This window comes from Oenanthe melanoleuca, chromosome Z (assembly GCF_029582105.1).
Source record: "Oenanthe melanoleuca isolate GR-GAL-2019-014 chromosome Z, OMel1.0, whole genome shotgun sequence".
NCBI classification, from domain to species: Eukaryota; Metazoa; Chordata; class Aves; order Passeriformes; family Muscicapidae; genus Oenanthe; species Oenanthe melanoleuca.
In genome coordinates this window covers 24,645,062-24,664,961 of record NC_079362.1, presented here as the reverse complement: position 1 = coordinate 24,664,961, position 19,900 = coordinate 24,645,062, and the positions used below count along the sequence as shown (strand labels likewise).

At 38.3% G+C, this 19,900-nt stretch overlaps 2 protein-coding genes across 4 annotated transcripts in view; one reads left to right on the top strand and one right to left on the bottom strand.

Moving 5' to 3' along the window:
* Positions 1-429: 429 nt before the first annotated feature.
* Positions 430-16,952, bottom strand: PLAA (phospholipase A2 activating protein). 2 transcript variants are annotated; one of them, XM_056514850.1, is made up of 14 exons: positions 16,733-16,952; positions 14,240-14,433; positions 13,205-13,305; positions 13,001-13,121; positions 12,513-12,680; positions 11,378-11,513; positions 10,678-10,847; positions 9,107-9,264; positions 7,766-7,985; positions 5,705-5,773; positions 4,094-4,165; positions 3,266-3,367; positions 2,514-2,678; positions 430-1,149 (listed from the first exon to the last, which is right to left on the bottom strand). In XM_056514850.1, exons 1-14 carry the CDS (start codon positions 16,879-16,881, stop codon positions 584-586), a joined length of 2,391 nt encoding a protein of 796 aa, XP_056370825.1. In that variant the 5' UTR covers positions 16,882-16,952; the 3' UTR covers positions 430-583. The 2 variants fall into 2 exon arrangements, with proteins under 2 accessions (XP_056370825.1, XP_056370826.1); XM_056514851.1 differs by having other exon boundaries at positions 14,240-14,424; positions 16,733-16,925.
* Positions 16,953-16,981: 29 nt separating this feature from the next.
* IFT74 (intraflagellar transport 74) overlaps positions 16,982-19,900 on the top strand; it is a 37,470-nt gene continuing 34,551 nt past the window's right edge. Inside the window, exons 1-5 of one of the 2 annotated variants that reach the window (XM_056514852.1) lie at positions 16,982-17,064; positions 17,661-17,807; positions 18,296-18,431; positions 18,936-18,984; positions 19,760-19,858. In XM_056514852.1, the coding sequence (XP_056370827.1) occupies positions 17,685-17,807; positions 18,296-18,431; positions 18,936-18,984; positions 19,760-19,858 (407 nt within the window). In that variant the 5' untranslated portion in view covers positions 16,982-17,064; positions 17,661-17,684. Of the gene's footprint in view, positions 17,172-17,660; positions 17,808-18,295; positions 18,432-18,935; positions 18,985-19,759; positions 19,859-19,900 lie in introns of both variants that reach the window. The other variant, XM_056514853.1, reaches the window with a different exon arrangement.

Below are 19,900 nucleotides of genomic sequence, written 5' to 3'. Positions count from 1 at the left end.
GGTTCTACCCCTCAAAAAGTCTTCTAGTCCTAAGGTTAAAAGAGGTTAAGAGCCATGAAAGTTAAATTTCAAAAGGAAGTGGAGAAAGCTGATGAAAATTTCTTTACCAGGCTATTTGACAAAAGTTAACTTAATGTTAACTTATAAGCTTGTGAAATGCACTGTTGAACTTAAGACATCTCAGGGCCCCTCATCTGCTGAAAAAAACCCAGTCAAGAAACAGACTAATCATGCTGAAACACAGAATGTGATTGGTGTGAGTGTCAGAGTTGACTGTCACTAAATAACAGCTATTTCCTACCTTTCTGTCTGGATGACCGGTAAGTACTGATATGGTTTGACTTCTTGGTGATCTGTTTTCATCTGAGTAAAAATGTCAGGACTCCTTGCAAAGTTTTGTGCACTGATCAGAAAAGCAGTCCAATGACAAACAGTGAAAAAAGTTTTATTTGCTCTGTATCTTGCAATAAGTCAAGTGTAATTAATCCACAGTATTTTCCCAAGTATAGTCTGCCACAAAATATGAACAAAAGCATCTTTTTTTCTGCATACACTGTCTTTCAAGTGCTAAGAAAAAAAGTTATTATAACAGATTAAGAACAAATCTACAGCATTCTTTTACTTTAGCAGGTTCAGATACAGAGGCATACTTTTTTATTTGAGAATCAACTCCCAGAGACTTAGCTAATTGCACAGCATTTGTATCATCACTGATTAGTGTCCCAAGAGCCACAAGCAGTCTAAAAATGGCTTCAAGATCTTGAACAACTTCCATAACTGTGCTGATTACTGATAAACATTGAGCTTTGCCCTCAATGTTGTTGACTTTATGTAAACATACAGCATAGTTCAATGTCAGTGTGGCCAATGCAATGTGGATGTTCTTATTATTGCCTGATTTAGTTTCTATTGCTTGTGTCATTATTTCATCCCTCTGTTCCATCATGAGCTTCTGGCCTGCATGGCTGACAAAACAATTGCAAAGAGCTCTAAGTGCCAACAGCTGATTTGCTTGCTTGCCTTTCGGATTCAGAAATTTAAGAAGAAGGATGATAAATTGTACATGCTCCTTTTCACTGCAGAAGTTTTCATTCACAGTGGGATGCCTGACAGACAATCTAAGAATGTCTAGAGCTGGAAAGACAATATCTAAGAAACAAAACAAAACAAAAAAATTAGTATTAATACTGTATTATATGTAAATTTATCAGTGAGTTTCTTTGAGATGCAGACCTTCTTAGACCTGCAGGTTTGCAAACAGACAGTACCAGTTTCATGCAAGTAAGTAAATAATGAATTGTTTCACATTCATAAAGACAAATATTGACAAGTCCATTCTAGTAACACTTCCATTATCATAAAAAAATCCATAATGCTCAATGTAGGATTAATATAATGCTTTGCAGAAATAAAAATAATTAAAATATTTTCCAAAATCTCTAATGGATAATACTAATCAAAAAACGTCTCTGAAAGCTGAAAGTTCAGTGACTGAACACTCCTACACAGACAGCATTTACCTTTGTCCTCATTCCATAACTTACAGCACAGTAGAGCTACAAAACTGCTTACAGGAAAAGAAAATAAAAAATATATCCTCAACTGATGAGTTAGAAATCGTTGGAAGGAAACTGAACTGAAAGCTTGTAGTGTCCCTCTTTTCCCAAATTCTGAATATATCTGGTTCATTGGCTCTACTACTGGTATCCCAATGCTTACAACCAAATCAAAGCTGAACCTGTCCGCTACCTACAGAGGTTTCTCCTGCAGATATGCAGAATCTTCAGAATTAATGCTTTGAACAATATAGAGTATGGAAGTTATGACATTGGCCTTTACCAGCTCCTCGTTATTAATTGATATAAAATGAGCATGAACTTTTAATTCTAAAACTTGATCTTCCTGTTAGTAAATCTTTACCTGCTCTTTTAAGAAAGCAGCTAATTTTCATTATGCTTAAGATATTTGTATAAAAACCAACAACTGTTTTTTCCAGAATGTGCTGTAACAACCAAAATACCTTTTCTAATCCATCAGTGATGACAGTACGTTATTAAACATAATTATATCACCTCTACTTACATTAACCAGCATGTCATTTCACTAATGCAGTTTTGATCATATAGCCAAGTATCAGTAACTTCTTCTCTACCATGTTAGACAGGAGCTACTTTTGATTTTTTTTCCCCAATAATTTATCTCCATAATTTCATCTCTCATTTGGTAACATGTTAGGATGCCAAGTTCACACTTCCTTACTCTATTTCCTGACAACTGATTTTTATATCAAGTTTCTCCTTTATGTTTATTATTGTGCCAATAAAACCTGACAACCAATTACCAAATTTGCCCCTGAAGCTGATCACTGCTGTTAGCACCTTTTAGTCATCTTCTGTTTTCTACTTCTATCAAGTCTTTGGGACAGACTCAGTGTAACATACAGCATGACAAGTTTTTGTTGTTCATGGTGTAGCACTGAAGAGCTGACCCATAAAACAACCACAAGAGTTTACCTTCTGGCCAGTTAACTGCTCTCCATAAAGTCTGAAGCTGCTGTGCTGTAGGTGTTTCCGCAGAGGTGTTGCATGTTGCAGACAGTAACTTTTCTAAGATTATCAAGTCATCTTCGGTAAGTTTATGTTCTTCAGCTGCACTGCCATTAAGTTCCTTTAATTTGCCTGTAATACAAACAGAAGAGGCACCCTTCCCAATAACAGACTTCACAAATTGAGATCTCAACTGAAATGCTAAAAAAAAGCACTTTATAAACAAGTAACAGCTACTGAGCGTTTTTTGGGGGACAAATTTTTAAACACTTTTTCCAATTTGGGAATTTCAAATTTTAAGTTTTTAATTATAACAATGATTGCTACTATTAATTCCACTTAATTCCAACAATACAACACAAAGATTCAGAATTTGTAGAAAAATTTCAGAAAATGCCTACATAAAGATAAAAATGCAGGTAAGAGTTGTAAGAACATTAGAGCTTTCATAACTGAAATGTAATTTCTGTTTGCTCTTTCAAAACAATAAAGAAACTATATATTCTTAGTGTGGTCACATTTTTTTTATTTTTACTTAAATCATGAGATGTTTTGCTTATGACATGTGCTATATTCAAGCTGCAGTGTGATTTAAAAATCCAAGTATTAAATTAACACAATGGATCTAGCATCAAGGACAGTTTTTTTAAAAAAAGTTCAGTTAGTCAAGTTACTTCAAATAAATTTTAAAAAAACATCCTTGATATGAAAATACTGACCTAGTATTTGCGTAGGATTGGCCTGGTCAAAGGTGACAGCATCCTTCTTCGGAAAATAAATATTTTCAACTTTAGCTGCAGTTGACTGGTAGGCACTCATTCCTACAGAAAGGCAATACAGAGCATTCAACAGTGTACCAAGGTGTTTCACATAGAATGATGTTCTAGCTGTAACTCTCTACTGCTAGATATTACTCAGAAAAATGCCTTTTAAAAAAACTAAATATCTATGCAAATAGCTGCCACTCCTTACATTATTTTTTTCAAGAGTAAAAACTGAAAACAATACCTTCACAAACTGTGACCCCTCATCTAAAAATTTACAGGTTGAAATTATTAACAGTCATTTCTTAATTATGTAATTAATTCTGCCCCTGAAATCTTGTATTTTTATTGTTTTCATAATGGAAGTGTTTACGTATTAGAAGATTTGCAGATATGACCAAGTTATGGCACACGCAACAGTAGCCTGAAATGTCTTTTTTGAAGGAGCAAGAAAAATCTTTTAACATTACCTATAATGATTTCTTAAACTTGTAAGTCATTTAGTAGCTGCTATTGTGTAATGCCCATTAACTATATATCAGTTTCTCTCATCAATAATCTAGCTACTAGGGGATCAATAATTATCTCAGATTATTATTATTATACATTTTAAAGCTTGTGTGCCTGTTATCCCTATTTTATGAATAGTTTCAGAGAATAAGCAGCTTCAATATGCTATTTTTAATAAAGTATGGCTTTGCATCAATGCAGAATTCATGTCAGAGAAACAAAAACAAACCAAAAGATCAGGAATGATTTCCACTGTCAGACACTATCTCTTACCCGTAAATGGATCAACCCCGCCCATCGGAGGTGCTGCATTTGATGCTGAACCAGGAACATAGCGACCAGCACCTAGCAAAGATGGTAAGTTTTTAAATACGATCACCAGTAAAGAGGTAACCTATACCTGTATTTAGTAATTACTTTTGAAACAAGACTATTAAAAATTATTATCCTGCACTAAAGGAATTACAAAGTAGCATTCAACACTTCTTAAAGAAATAAATCTATGCCTTTGCCAGGCTGCTGGTGATGATGGATGGCATTCACAAGCTAAGTGAGCCCACAGCTAGGAGACATTGTGTCACGATCTCTGGCACTCACAGGTGCAGGGACCAGCACAGCAGATACTTTATTCAAGACAAGTTCCAGCAGAAGGCACACTGCCCTGGCCTTGACTCTCTTTGTGTCTGGGCCAAGAGTGGTCTCTCCTGTGGGAGAGACCTGGGTGGACTCTCTTGCACTGAGGCCTCAGTGAGGCCTCCACCTGCAGAGACCACAGAGCTGCAAATCCAGGGAGGAGAAACAGCTGGACACAGAAAGACCGTCAAGATGGGGAATACTGAAGGCTGTTAGTTTTTGTAACAGCACAAAGGCTTCTGCTCTACCTGGAGATCTGCAACTGCAGAACAGGCAGTGAGTGCCCTGACACTGGTGAGGACAAACACTCAGCACTGATGTGTTAAGAGCCAGCTGAGATTGCACTTCATGTCAGTAAAAACAGGAAAGGCAAGCAGCAGTGATGGGAAGCAGAGTAACCTCCTGCAGGTATGTTACTCTGCATAATGCGTATGGTCTGGTAAGCTGGGACGTGTGCTTCTGCTGGGGGCAAGATTATCACAGAAACACTGTCTAGCCTTGCCTGGCCTTCAGACTGTTACCCTGCCATGCTTCCACATGGTCACCAAGGGTTTTGCCAAGGAGGTCCTGGAGGATATCAAAAGTCATTAGGGAACCCTGAGAACAAGGACCAAGAGTGTAGGGCGCTTCTTTGGCACTCTGAACAAAACAAAAATGCTTGAATAGAAATTGACTCATCAAGCAAATCAGCAACTCACTGCACAGCTGGTTTTGAAGAGGAGAAATTGGCATCAAGGGATTACAGACAGGAACCTCTTTGAGGAGCAAGATTTACTAATCAGGCATGGCTTAAGTCTGCCAATGCAGGGCTGGAACTGGGAATATCTTTGGAAACAAGGCTGCTAAACTAGTAAGTAGGACTTTACAATAGCTGTATCAGTGAGGATAAAAATCTAAAACACAGTACTAACAAAGATCATGTAAAAAAATAAGTAAAAATTAAATAGAAAACTACTTCTATGAATACTGAATATGAATCTTGTGTGGTTCATGCATATGAAGTCTGGCAAAACAAAAGGTTTAGGTCCTTACACTTCTGCTGTAGTGGACAGAGTGACATGAGGCAGAACTAACAGCAGAGGGCTCCCATCTACTGAACAGATCTCAGTATGCTTTGCAGAGGCAGGCTGTTCCACACTACTGCCCCAGAGAACTGCAAGACTGCAAGAACTGCTAAACACAGAATGCAATAGAACACGACTTAAATGCGTATCTTGAGTGCAAGCCAGACAGATATGAATTTTACATTACCTGTAAATGGGTCTGCCCCAGGTATTGTACTCGATCCAGATGAAGAGCCTGGAACATAACGTCCAGCACCTACTCAAAACAGCAAGAAAAGCAATGACTATCAAACACAGCTTGACATTATTTAAATCCAGAGAGGGGTAACACAGCTGGTGAAAGGTTTGGAGTACCTATCCTATGAGGCGTGGCTGAGGCAGCTGGGGCTGTTTAGCCTGGAGAAGGCTCAGGAGAGACCTTACCACACTCTAAAATTCTCTGAAAGTGGGGTGTAGCCAGCTGGGGATGGGCCTCTTCTCCCAGGCATCCAGTGACAGGAGAAGGCACAGCCTTAAATTGCACCAGGGGAGGTTTTGGTTGGAAATGAGGAAGAATTTCATCACAGAAGGGTGATTAGACATTGGAATGAGCTAACCACAGAGGTGGTGGAGGTGTTTAAGTGAAGACTGGATGGGTGGCACTTAGTACCATGGTCTAGTTGACATGGTGGTGTTCAGTCACAGGTTAGATTCAATCTTGGAGGTCTTTTCTAACCTAATTACTTCTGTGATAACTGCAGCTCTCAGAGTTTCATATAACCTGACAAGAGTGTATATCCATTTCCAGTCCCTTGAAAGAAAGAAAAATATTTAGCTCAATTATTTTAATGCTGTTTTCTTCCTAAATTCATCTTTGTGAAATGAATTTAATTAATTTGTTTTGTTTAGCTTGTTTTTGGCAAGCAGGATGTAATTGATTAACAAGTTTAGCTTATCAGTAATCAGCTTGCTCTAGTTCCATTTCCTGTCTGAAAATTGATTTATGTATTTCACTTAATTTTAAGATAATTAATTCTCCAGTTAAGTTTTTGTATTTTATTAATTGCATTAACAGCATTTGGCACTTCTTGTATGAAAACTGGACCTTTCTTTCACTAAAAAAAAAAAAAAAAAAAAAAAAAAAACTGGATTGAAAAATACAACTGGCTTGATTTGAATTTTGCTGAAGATTTTTTTTTTTTTTTAGAACTATCTGTGCCTTTGCCCTCAATCATTTAAGAAAATGAAAGTATCTGCAGAAGAAGTTCAAGAGCTACAATACTGAAGTCTGCCTGGGCAGACAGTTCTATGAGGTTCAAGGCCAAGTGCTGAGTCCTGCCCTCAGGTCACAACAACCCAGTGCAGAGACAGAGTGGGGGCAGAGTGGCTGGAAAGTTGCCCAGCAGAAAAGGACCTGGGGGTGCTGGTCAACAGCAGTTGAACGTAAGCCAGTGTGCCCAGGTGGCCAAGAAGGACAATGGTATCTTGGCTTTTATCCCAGCAGGACCAGGGCTGTGACTGTCCCTCTGTACTTGACCTTGGTGAGGCAACACCTCAAATCCTGTGATCAGTTCTGGGTGCCTCATGACAAGTAACACATTAAGGTGCTGGAGCAAGTCCAGAGAAGGAAGAGCAATGGAGCTGGTGAAGGGTCTGTAGCACAGGTCTTATGAGAAGCACCTGAAGGAACTGGGGGTGCTTAAGTTCCTGGAGAAAGTTGCAGGTGGAACTTACTGCTCTCTACAACTATTTGAAAGGTATCAAGGCGGGGGTCAGTCTCTTCAGTCAGTAATAAGTGACAGGATGAGAAGAAATGGTCTCAAGCTGCACCAGGAGAGGTTTGGACTAGATATTAGGAAAAAGTTCCATACTGGAAAGGTGGTCAGGCATTGGAATAGGGTGCCCATAGGAAGTGTCTGAATCATCATTCCTGAAATACCCAAAAAACTATGTGGATATGGCACCTGGGATTGTAATTTAAAGATGAACATGGAAGTCGTGAGTTAATGGCTGAACTCAATATTCTTAGAGGTCTTTTCCAATCTTAATTATTCTACGATTCTGTGACAGTGGTGGATTAAAAACTGACTGAACAACCATGAACAGAGGATGGTGATAAGTACAACATCTACTGAAAGCTAACCACTGGTGGTGTACCACAGGGGTCAGTACTGCATCCAGCCCTGCTCCCCATCTTTGCTAATGATGGTGTGGAACTCAGCAACTGTGAAGATACAAAAATGCCATCACATAAGTTTAAAATATTTACCTGTAAATGGATCTGAAAATTGATTACTTGTACTCAACAATGTTTGCCCCTTAGTGTTGTCCATAATAAACTTGGCCACCTGATCCAGAAACATAGGATTTAGATCATTCTTTTGCAGGAAGTTGTATGCAGTCAGCCAAGGATCATCAGTGATGTTATATGGCAGTTTGTATGAAGGCCCATTTTCATTTACATCAATGGTGAAAACATAGTCATATTCCTTAAAGCGGAATAAAAATAAGAACACATTAGAAGTCTGCTGGCATTTCTTACATAAAGATGTATTAAATGCAGTCTAACAGTGGCCTACACCTAAGCCTAAAAACTTAAAACACTGCTACTTACGTAACATATCAGTAATACTCTCCAGAGAGAGTGCAAGTAAACATTTGCTGATGTAGGGTAAACACTAAACATTACTTAGCAACAGCCAAAACATCACTGTGTTATATCACTGTTGCTATACTATATCCAAAACACACAGCACTGTACCAGCCGCTAAGAAGAATACAAACTCTGTCCCAGCCAAAACCATGGCAAGACTTAAACCTGTATTCTCCAGAATTCTCTGCTCAAGAGGGGCAGAGTAAAACAACACATCATGATAACGTGTGTACAGATATATTACAAAATAAAGATGCATTGGGTCACTCTCATGAGTACTTTTGCTCCCTTGAAAGCTATAGAGTTATAGAGCTATATAGCTATAGCTATAAAATAGCTAAAGCTATAAAGCTATAGAGCAATAAGACACCTTAAGAAATTTCAGTCTTAAAAGTTCACTTCTAATACTAGCAAACGATTTCCTAATGTTTCTTTAAAATCTTTAGGAGTGAAAATCAGTATCTTTTTTCTTCTGTGATGGACCCTGACAAGCTTTTCTGTGTACATTTCAGAGAAGGAAACATTTTTCAGCATATATAGTCTTTAGGTCACCTTACCTGTCTTTAGATTCAACAGTTACTAGAGAGAAGCAGCACAGAAGGCCTGGTACCTAATATTTTAGGTAACCCTTGCATTATAAATTATAAAGTTTATTTCCTTTTGGGAAAGTAACTTCTCAAGGGATTAACAATAAGTACTATAGAACTTGACAATTTATCTACTAATAGTTTACCTTTCTCCAAAATAATTAGTGTCATTGGCTTGCTCATTTTACAAAATGTGTTTTGTAAGAAATAAAATAAACTGTCGTTATACTTCTACCTCTGAGAACAAAGGTAACAAAAAGGTACCTGTTTTCTAATACAGGTATTTTTCAAATACCTGTTTTCTAAATACTTGTTTTCTTAATAAACAAAGATCAGTTACATAAGAAGGAATGAAAGAAATTACATATACCTTTCCTTCAAATAAAACTTTTCCAGATGTTTGCTGTGTGGCTCCAGAAGAACCAACAACATCGCCGATCTTTATCCATCTTCCTTCACTGACACTCCATTGATATGCTTCTACTTTCCCATTATCTTTAATAAGCCGTGTCTGTCCATCTCTTGTTCCTGTAACCAGGAGTTCAAACAATTTCAAGGATATGATTAAAGGAGAGAAAAATATTCAAACGGCGCCCAGTATTAAAAATTTAAAAATAGCTTAACAACACTTGAAGTAACAGCACAGGAATTAAGTAGATACATGTCATGGTTTAACCAACTAAGCACACACACTGGCCTCGTGGATGGATGAGGAAAGAATCACATAAATAGAAGTGAAAAATTTGGAGACTGAGATACATTTAGAAAGGTAAATCAAAAGCCACAATCAAAGCAAAAAAAGGAATTCATACACCACTTGCCATGGGCAGGCAGGTGCTCAGCTGTGTCCAGAGGACCAGAGCTCCATCAGGCTCAATAGCTCCTTGGAAAGACAAACGCCAGCATTCCAAATATCCCTTCCCCTTCCTCTTCCTTCCCCTACTCTATATGCTGAGCATAATGCCAATGGTATGGGACATCCCTTGTGTCAGCTGGGGTCAGTTGTCACAGCTGTGTACCCTCCCAGCTCCCTGCACACCCCCACCCTCCTCACTCGTAGGGTGGGTGAGGATCTGAAAGGCCTTGGCCCTGTCTAAGCCCTGCTCAGCAGTAACAAAAATTCCCTGTATTATCAACCCAGTTTTCAGTAAAAATCCAAAACACAGCCCAATAATAGCTACTGTGGAGAAAATCAACTCTATCTCAGAAAAAAATAGACAAAATATAACATCTCACAACAAAAATAGCAGCAATCTTATTGAGCATTTTTCAATTATGGTAGCAGTATCCAGCAGAAGACTAACTGGCCAAAGCAATACATAGGTCACGTACTTCAGAAGTTCTCCTATAGTCTAACAAGATGCGAAGTTTCATATGGATGGAAGATCTATGCCACTTCCTGATAACAGCCAAAGGCTGAAGTCACTGGTTATTTCACCTTGGGAAAAAGTAACTGTCTGTTTAAGAATAAAGTTTACTACTGCTTCTACTGCATTCTCAAGAACCTTTCAAGTACTTACAAAGTGTGAGCCAAGCCCATCAAGACTATCTTTCAAGCCAAAAGCTAAAGCAGAAAATTTGCACTTACTACTTTTATTAGGGAAAAAACCTGCACACTCAGTACTCCTTTTACAAATGACCTGTTTCACATACTCTCGGTACAGCTTGCAGTACAGACAGAAAATTTCTCAAATATGCATACTGTAGCATCAATTCTACCTTTTTCTAAATTATCTCATAGGCGAATTAAAAAATCGCCAAAAACCAAAAAATCTGTTTCCAAAAGAATCAGTGAAAGATAGTAGAGCAAAATTAAGTCATTTCCTTCAGTAACCCTATTGAAAGGGATTAAAGCCTTAAGTCTGGAAACCAGCTGAAATTTCAACACCTCAAACCAAGACTTGGAAGCATCTCTAACAGGACAGAAGTACAATAACTTACCAGGATCCTTAAGGTGTTCTCTTCCAGGAAGGTCATCAGCATTGATATCTCCTAAATCACCAGTTTTAGGGTCAATGGATGCTTGGGCAAGCTCATTTTCAAAAGCTTGAATCTCCTCAGCACTTGCTGTACGTTCCAAGGACTCTGTAAACACCCTTATAATTCCATCACTGAATGGAGAGAAAACATTCAAATAGAAATACGACTTTAAATATCACAATAACTGCATAAAGTCTAATGTGACTTCTATGCTACAAGAAACCATCACTATTTTTAACTACCCCTCCCAATTATTGTTATGAAATGAACGCACGTCCATACTAGAACAATACAGAGAAGGAATGAAGCAGGTAACCCTGTCTTCAGTATAATTTTAAAATCAAGATACAATATGCCTATCAAAAGGGTTCATTATACCATGCTTACTAAATTTATTCTCAAATCTATTAATGATTTACCACATTTCCAAAGCTTTCTTTCATTCATATTTCTGTGAATGACATAAAAAAATTACTTCTTGGGTGAAGTATAGAACATGTTTAAATTTAATACACACATATTTTGATGGCTTTATTTTTAAGTATTTTTTTATATCTATTTTTAAGTATAAATGAAACTGACATCCAAAGTGATGCTAGAAATTTTTTCAAGGATAGCCAGATTTGGATCTAGAAATATATTGAAAATAAAACATGGATACCTTGCACCAACTACGATGTCACCATTGTCTAAAACACAGCAGCACCATACAGACTGAGCTGGGAGTCTGATTGTTTGAGCACATTCCCCTTTTCTCCAGATTCTAAGAGATCTATCCTCTCCAGTAGTTACAAAATCTAAAAATTAAAAAAAAATAAAAAACTTTTGAAGTATATTTTTAGGATACTGTGATACTAGATGTCATTCTGAAACTGGGTACAACAGTAAAAGAACTCTTCTGCAATTTAGTACTTCTCTCAAAGAAAAATAGAGAGAAAAAAGAAAATCACTGTTCACTTGTCTCCTCAAAAAATCCAAACTGTATAAATTGCAGATTAAGCAGCCAGACAGTGACAAAGAAAGATCCCTTCACCCCTTAAGGGGCCTGAACAATTTTGTAAGCATCATACTTTCATCTTGCACTATATTTGCATAGGTTCACATTTGTTTCAAATTTGTTTTTGGAAGGTAAGTCTGCTTTATCAGAAAACATACATAGAGCATTTTCAAAAGTCTACAAACTCCTCAATGAGGAATTTCAAGGCACAGGAAGTCTACAATATATGCATCAACTCATATACGTGCACTTTACCTGTTGAACAAATGTCCCATACACCACACAAAGGTCACTGACTTGGAACTTCTTCTGCAACTGGCTCAACAGTTAGTTCTGAACCTCTAAATCTCTAACTCTGAAAACAAATGTAATTAAGCCTCATATATAAAATTCTTAACCTGAACTACATATAATGCATATTGTGAATGTGATATATATCTAAATATACATTATCTCAAGGTGGCATGTCACGCATTACTATTTTACTACTCTGCAACAGCACTGAAATACAGGTGGCAGCTAAGACAATAGTTTTGTCTACTGCTTCATCTAAGTTTTACTTAAGCCTTCAATTAGCCCTAACCCAGGGTGTTTTCATCCCATACACCGCCAGAGCAATCTTGACAGCAGTGCAACTTGGAGTCAATCTCAATGTCTCTTTAAATCTATTTACACTAGATGCAAGAAAAAAATTAAATGCTACTGGTGTTTAGTTGTGGCAGTGCCACAGAACATCAGAATACACACCCTGTCATTTCATTTTCAAGAATGTTGTGAAACAGTAGGGAAGGAATCTTACCTTTACATCGAGGGAAGACAGAGATACTGTATATATAATTTGTATGTCCATAATACACCTGCAGACACTCGCCAGAGATCTGCCATCTTCGAACACTAGCATCATTAGCACAGGAAAGGAACTCCATTTCACTGAGAATAGCTAAACCTCTTACACAATCTTCATGCCCTTTACAAAAGGAAGAGACAATTTTAATGCAGTTGTTGTCTCCATTAGCAGCAGAATACCATTTCTACACAGCTCACATCTAAATCCAGGCAACAAATCTTTGTGGGAGCAGTCAGAAAGAAAACTTAATCACTCACAATTCTCTGAAAAAAAATTTTTTTTTTAGAATTCTTGTGACTTCTGGACATATAAGTGTTTCAAGACTTTAAAAATCTTGCCTAAATATTGTTCAGTTTATCCACAGTTTTGTAATATTTTTATGTTCTCTTTTGACAAGAACAAATCACACCAATGAAATTATCAACTGTAGCAACATTTACCAGTGAACGTTCTTTCACATCTGCCTGCCTTCCACAGTTTTATAGTTTTGTCAGCTGAACCAGTCAACATTAATCCCTGTTCAGGAAGTATCTTCGCTGCCCATATTGCAGCTGTGTGACCCTGCAAAAAACCCAACAATGTTAAGACTTGTCAGAATCAAATTCAAAGTACTTATATCATATTCACGTAGAGGAACTTCATACCTGTAATGTCATCATACACCTGTCATTCAACCAGACTTTTGCTGTTGTATCCCATGATCCACTTAATAATGTGCCAAATTTCCCAGATGAAAGGCTGCAAACTGGAATGAACATTCAAGTCAGAACTGACAAGTACCCTGCACTGCCACAAATCTTATGCCAGCAATTTCAAGAGATTCATTTAAAACGATTTATTTGGTATTAATAGCATATTTAGTGTTGAGGAGTCTAGAGAAGAATTAAATGAACTGTAGATGCACTGCAGTCTAGAAAGAAGCTGCTTAAAATTCTCAATTCCAGATTAAAAATTTGAAATATTGCCACTCAAATTTTTAAAATTCTAAGTCGCAGATCTCTTCTCTCAGACTAGAATGTGATGACAAGCAGGTTAGATAACTAGTTAAGAAACACAATTAATGCAAATACATAGTTTTTAAGAAGAAGAAAAGTTCTGTCTATGGGTATTAATTTATGTCTTCAAGAAGTTATTTAATATGAAAAATACTTAGCTCATTTTCTTGGAAGGCAAAATACCACCACAAAGAAACTGTGGTGACATTCAAAGACTTAGTAGAAAGATAATCTGCAAATGCTCCAGTAACGCAGTGTAAAAGTCTGCACACAAAGCACCAATCAATATTAAATACCCATCCAAGTAACAAAATGGGCAGAGGAAGTTTATTAAGGAAGCTGATTTTTTCTACTTATATCAGATTTGACAAAAAAAAAAAAAATCAATACATCTTTAAAGTGTAATTCTTGACAAAAGGGTTATCATTCTGTGAATTGCCAGGAATTCAGAGAGACAGTGAAAGATCAAACATTCATTAGGATAAACTTGGAAGTCTTTACAATGAATGGTCACTGCATGAATTAAGATTATAAAATCCTATTTGCAGAGGCCATAATTAAACAGTTTGCTATATTACATACCAAACAAATCAAAATTGGGTTTTATAAATTCAATTTAATTTCCTCTCTAATAAATCATGTTAATTTGTATGTAAAAAACTCCAAAATACGATTACTACATACCTGTGTTTTTATGACCCTTAAGGATGTAAAGAGGAGCTGGGTTGTCAACTGTGAAAATGCAAATATTATGATCATTGCCACCAGTTGCAATCAGCCCACGAGGATAGAGGTCACTTGGAGGTATGATGCACACACAAGATACAAAATTTGAGTGCCCACTCATACAGTGCATCTCAGTAAAACCCCTGTTAAGACTTAAACATAGGAGATAATCAGTTTAGAAACATGACAGAAACAATACTTTATCTAAGTAATTACAATTCTTGAATTTATAACTATGCTTGCCTTGTGCTGAATAAGTATGATGGATGGCCTAGAAAAAGTGAAATTTGAGATAAAAATTACAACCCAGAATTCCTCTCCAGTACACAATACCAGAGCTTTCCACTTATTTTTCAATGCAATGATAGGCCTGGAAGGACTTTTGTTTTTTCTTGCTCACTGGCAAACACTATGCCAAATTTGAAATAGCTATAGTTTGTCTTCATGGCATCTTCTTCTGCCTGAAAACTCAAATGTATATCCGACTACATGCTAAAGCAAGAACACACAAATGAAGTTTACTGCCTGCCAAATGTATTCACTGGCTCTTCCTTAGGAGCACTACAGAGGAATACAAGATCATAACTGACTCGACCAGCGCCCTCATTTCTTCACTCTGAGCCAACCTCAATAGTTACAGCATTAACTGGAAAAAGCTACTTATTCCCATAGAATAAATATGCAGGTTGGCGTGCTGTGTGCTTATTTTGCTTTCCTGTGTTTGTTCCCACAGCCTCAAAAACACAACCTATCACATGAAACCACACTGATATCCTTCAAACTCTAATGCTTGGCAAGTTTGAAATATGTAAGGAAATCATGATACTGTTCTAAATTCTACAACGTTTTCTCCTTTAAGGCACACAGAGCTAATGAAGACAACATCCCTTCTTGGAAAAGCTAAACCAAAACAGCGTACAGCAGTGTGCTCACCCACTGAACCCTGACTACTGTAGTCCCTGGGCCTTCAAGCAGAGAAGGATAATCAATATCAACATTTTAAGCTGATACAAGTAAATTATGTCTTCTTCCTCACAGAGTTCTCAAAAACTATGGGTTAGAACTAGAATTCTTTTCCTGCTGCAAACTTCTGTGCAATTTGGCAAGTTCTTTCCCTTATGATGAGATCCTCCTAATAAGATTAGGTTTTCTTCACCTCATTAGCAGAGCTTGGAGATCAATACATAAGCACTCAGCAAATGTACCAATTATTTCTATTTCACATGAAGGCAACGGGAAGAATATTCATGCCTAGTAATTTTAGAATACAGATCATAATATAAAACTATAATCTGGGGAGGAGGTACATCCTGTAGCTTCCAGCAATATCCCACATCTCCACTATCTCCTATTCACATTCCTTAGCAGTACTGCTTCTGGTCAAGGTAATTTGCTGAAAAATTCACTCTGTGAATTCAACTACACAAATTCAGTAGGAGACATCTCTGTGCAACATCAATATCAGAAAAATTAATGTTGAGATATTTTTTCCTTTTTCAATGTCTTTCTGTGCTTAATTTACTGTAGTTTTTTGTTCACATCCCATTTTACATTTAAAGAAGCTTGCTTAGCAAGGGTGAGAAACAACGGGTCTTTTTTAAAACCTTCTAAGCACACTATCGTACTGTGGAAATTGCAGCATTGTTACCTAGCAGGATAACTTTGGCACTGAATACCATGAGGTGGAAACAATACTGTTAATACTATCTAAAAAAAAAATGCCTAAAATTATTGACATTGTTACCATTTCCAAAACACAGTACAACATCGATGCACAGCAAACCGCTTAAAAACATAAACTTCCCCCAAAAGCAGGCATGCAGAAGTTGGGCCTGCTCAGCCTGGAGAAGAGGAAATTGCATGGAGACTTCATAGCAACCTTGTAGTATCTAAAGAGGCCTACAGGGAAGCTAGAGAGGGATTCTTCCTCATGGACTGTAGCGATAGGACAAGAAGTAATAAGCACAAATTGAAAGGGAAAAAACAAATTGAAAGGGAAAAAAGTTAGACTTTAGGAAGGAGATCTTCATTGTGAGGGTGATGAGGCACTGGAATAGGTTGCCCAGAGAAGTTGTGGATATCCCGTCCTCGGAAGTGCTCAAGGCCGGGATAAATAGACTCTGAGCAAACTGTTCCAATGAAAACTGTCCCTGCCCGTGGCTGAGGGACTAGGACTGAATAATCTCGAAGGGGTCCTTCAAAAACCTTAACGTGATTCTGAGCAAGTGACCATGCCAGTCACGAACGCCTCCTGCGAACAGGCTCCCACCGCCCGTCACCTCCCTCGGCTCCGCCGATTCTGCCGGGAGCCCCTGAGGAAGACTCGGATGGAGACAAAGACTGCAGGGCAGGGGCGGAGCTCCTGCGGCGGCACCTCCACGCTCTCCCTCCTGAGGAGCACCGGCTGGAGCGCCCGGCCCGACCTGCGCTGCGCCGCGGCCCAGCACTCACCCATCAGGGGCCCAGAGCCGCGCGGTTCTGTCCCGCGAAACGGACACAAAGCCGCCTTCCGGAAAGAGGCCACGGGTGAGGCCCCGCACGTCCTGCCCATGCCCTAGCAGGGAGCAGCGCAGCCGGAACGTGCTGCCCTCACCCGCCATGGCGGCAGCGCCGGCCTGACACAGCACGGGTCGCCCCGCCGCCGGAAGCCGCGCCGGAAATGTCGTCACAAGGCGCGCCGCCTGGCCCACGCGAGACTTCTTATCCCGGCAGGCACTGCGCTCACGCAGGCTGTCGTGCTGCCGCCCTTCTCTAGCGAGGCCCTCTGGGAGTCGTAGTCTTCGGTATTACGGCGGGCAGGGGCGAGATTTGTGGCCATCGCGATATGCGAGGGGGTGGTTGCCACGATACAGCGGTGCTGCCTGCGGGCTAATGGCGGCTGAGGGGCGCGGTGAGGGGACAGGGCCCCCGGGATGTCGGGGCGCTGGCTCTGCGCTGCTGTGCGGCTGGGATGGGCTCCTTCGGGGGTGGCGAAAGTTGCCGCGGTTTGTCAGGACTAGCGCAGTTCGGGATCGCCGTAGTGACGGGCGATGGCTTATGGCTTATCTGTAGATAACCCGAATGAGTATTTGCAGCAGTTGCTCGCTTCTAGTTTGTTTCATTAAAGATTTTCATTTAGATATTGAAACAATAAATACCACAAGAATAAGCTGATGGCTCACTGAAAAGAGACTGCTGCCTCAGCTTGCTCATGGAGGTTACGTGGTCTTTCCTGAGCCCTGCCGCGGTGTTGTACCATCCAGTAGGAAAGTACTTTGCAGATTACTTACCAAATCAAAAACTAGCCCCCTTTAACATTCGCATAAGAATTATGCTTTAAAGAGTCGGTCTCTTACAGTTTTAAGGACCTTGTGCAAATCAAAATTTCTCTTCTTACCAGAGCGAAGTTAAAAAGGAAACGAATATGGCCAGCAGTAATAGACCTCCCACAGCTCGTTCTGCTTCAAGAGCAGGAGTAGGGCTGACCTCTTCATCGAGGCCTGCGTCTTCATCAAGGACTCCGTCAGCAGGCAGAATAGGAACAGCGGTATGTTAGAAAATATTAAAAACTAATGTATTATTAATCTTGATATATTTAGATTTTTGTCTTTTTTTTTTTTTTTTTTTTTTTTTTTTTTTTTTTTTAAATGTTGTTTTTTCAGTAGTACCATGACTGGAGTGAGGAGAAGTTATTTTTTATGAAGATTTTAAGATTTTGATTTTGTATAAAGTTTTTCAAACCTTGTCTGGAGGGGGTCAGGGACATCCAGCAACCAGAGTTCACCTGGGAGACCTAAATAGCGTTAGTGTTGCAGATAGATGGAACAGTGAACAGTTGCTCAAAGTTAATCCCTTACCTTCTACAGCATATGTTCACTTAAAGTTTAGCTCCCCCAAAGGGATGCAAATACTAAAAGATTCTTACAGAAAGAGTGTAGAGAATGACTGAAGTTTTAAACTGCTTTGGCAGTTGCTAAAGGATAATTAAGTAATAATTCAGACTTGATAGGTTTTTAATTTCCGTTTTTTTGGTAGATGCCTCCTAATACAGCAAGACCTGGTTCTCGTGGTGGTTCTTTGACTCCTGGAGGAGTTTTATCATCTCAGATAAAAGTTGCAGACCGTCCAGTGACTCAACAGGGATTAAGTGGAATAAAAACTGCAATGAAAGGTATTTGAAACTGAAAATAGCCCATAATATGTCTGCAAATGTTTTGAACAAATATTTAATTTTTTAAAGAAAAGCTTTTCATCTTTGTGTAGATTGCAGAGTGAAGAGCTGTGATTAAAAAAAGCAGCAAAAAGAAAAAGTAATTAAAATATCCCTCTTTCTATCATTACTCTTGGCAGCCAAAGAAGATAAGCATTTTTTATAAATGACCTGTCTTTAAAAATAATTCAAAATAATACGAGTTTATTGTGTTTTATTCCATCACTACAGAATACCTAAAATACTCTACTATGTAGTAACTATTAATATATTTGTATTAGTAATGTTTATCTTCAAAGCAGTCTAAAAACTGCCTTTTTACAAATTAGATAATAAATATTTAAGAACACTTAAAGTATTTGGTGTAATTTTTTAATGTAAATTTTGCAGATTGTTTTCCTAATTTGCAGTTCATCTAAATTAGGCGTTTTTTAAACAAATTATCATATTGATCTCTTTTATCAGGTCCTCAGAGACAGATAATGGATAAAACATACTACCTTGGGGTGCTGAGGTACGTCTTAACAGCACATTTAATGGTCTGTTCCCTTTCAGACACAGTGTTGAAGCTTGACAATAGCATGCAATAAGTGGTGTTCACTTACAATGAACTTTTATAAGAGCACTGCTCTAAGAGTGAAGGTTATTTTGCATACCGATATTCTGTAGGAAGAAAGGTAGTAGAAAAAAAACTTGCTAAGTTAAATGCTCTCTCACAGCATTAGTAAGGGGAGGGTCCGTGATTCTGAGCTTCCGCCTCCAATGTTTGTTAGGTCTGATAGCTCCATTTGTAAGAAGTAGCACTGCAAACTAAACATTTTTTTGTTGTACATTTCAGGTGGTTTACTTGGATCAAACATTCAACTAGCAATTGCAAAGGCAAGACCTTGTGCAAACTATTGCATGGAGGATTTTATCAGATGTTCATATTACAGTTTTGAATAATTGGTCCTAAAAGATTTAATTTTAAATATGGATGTTACCCATATTCTTTGAAATTATGCTGTGGTTTTTTAGTTTCCATATCTGTTTTACCAGCAAAGACAAAAAGCTAATTAAAACATTTTATTTCATACCGAGGTTTTCCAGCAGCTACTTAGGATTTTTTCTGATACAACCATTTTACTGTTTTCCACAGTTACCTCTTCTTAGAAATGCTGAGTTGAAACTAGGTGCAGTGTGAGAGATACCAATTGCAAATCTCCTACAGTAAAATATATTTACTGTTCTAGCTGTGCTTTAGTTGTACATCCAAATGTTAATGATTATTTTTTCTTTATTTTTTTCAGAAGTAAAACAAATGAACTTACAACAGAAATTAACAAGCTTCAGGAAGAAGTAGAAATGTACAAGCAAGAGAAATCTGTCTATTTGTCCTATGAAAAACGGTGAGATGTATTGCAGCTAATGCAGTGCTAACTTTCTAAGTC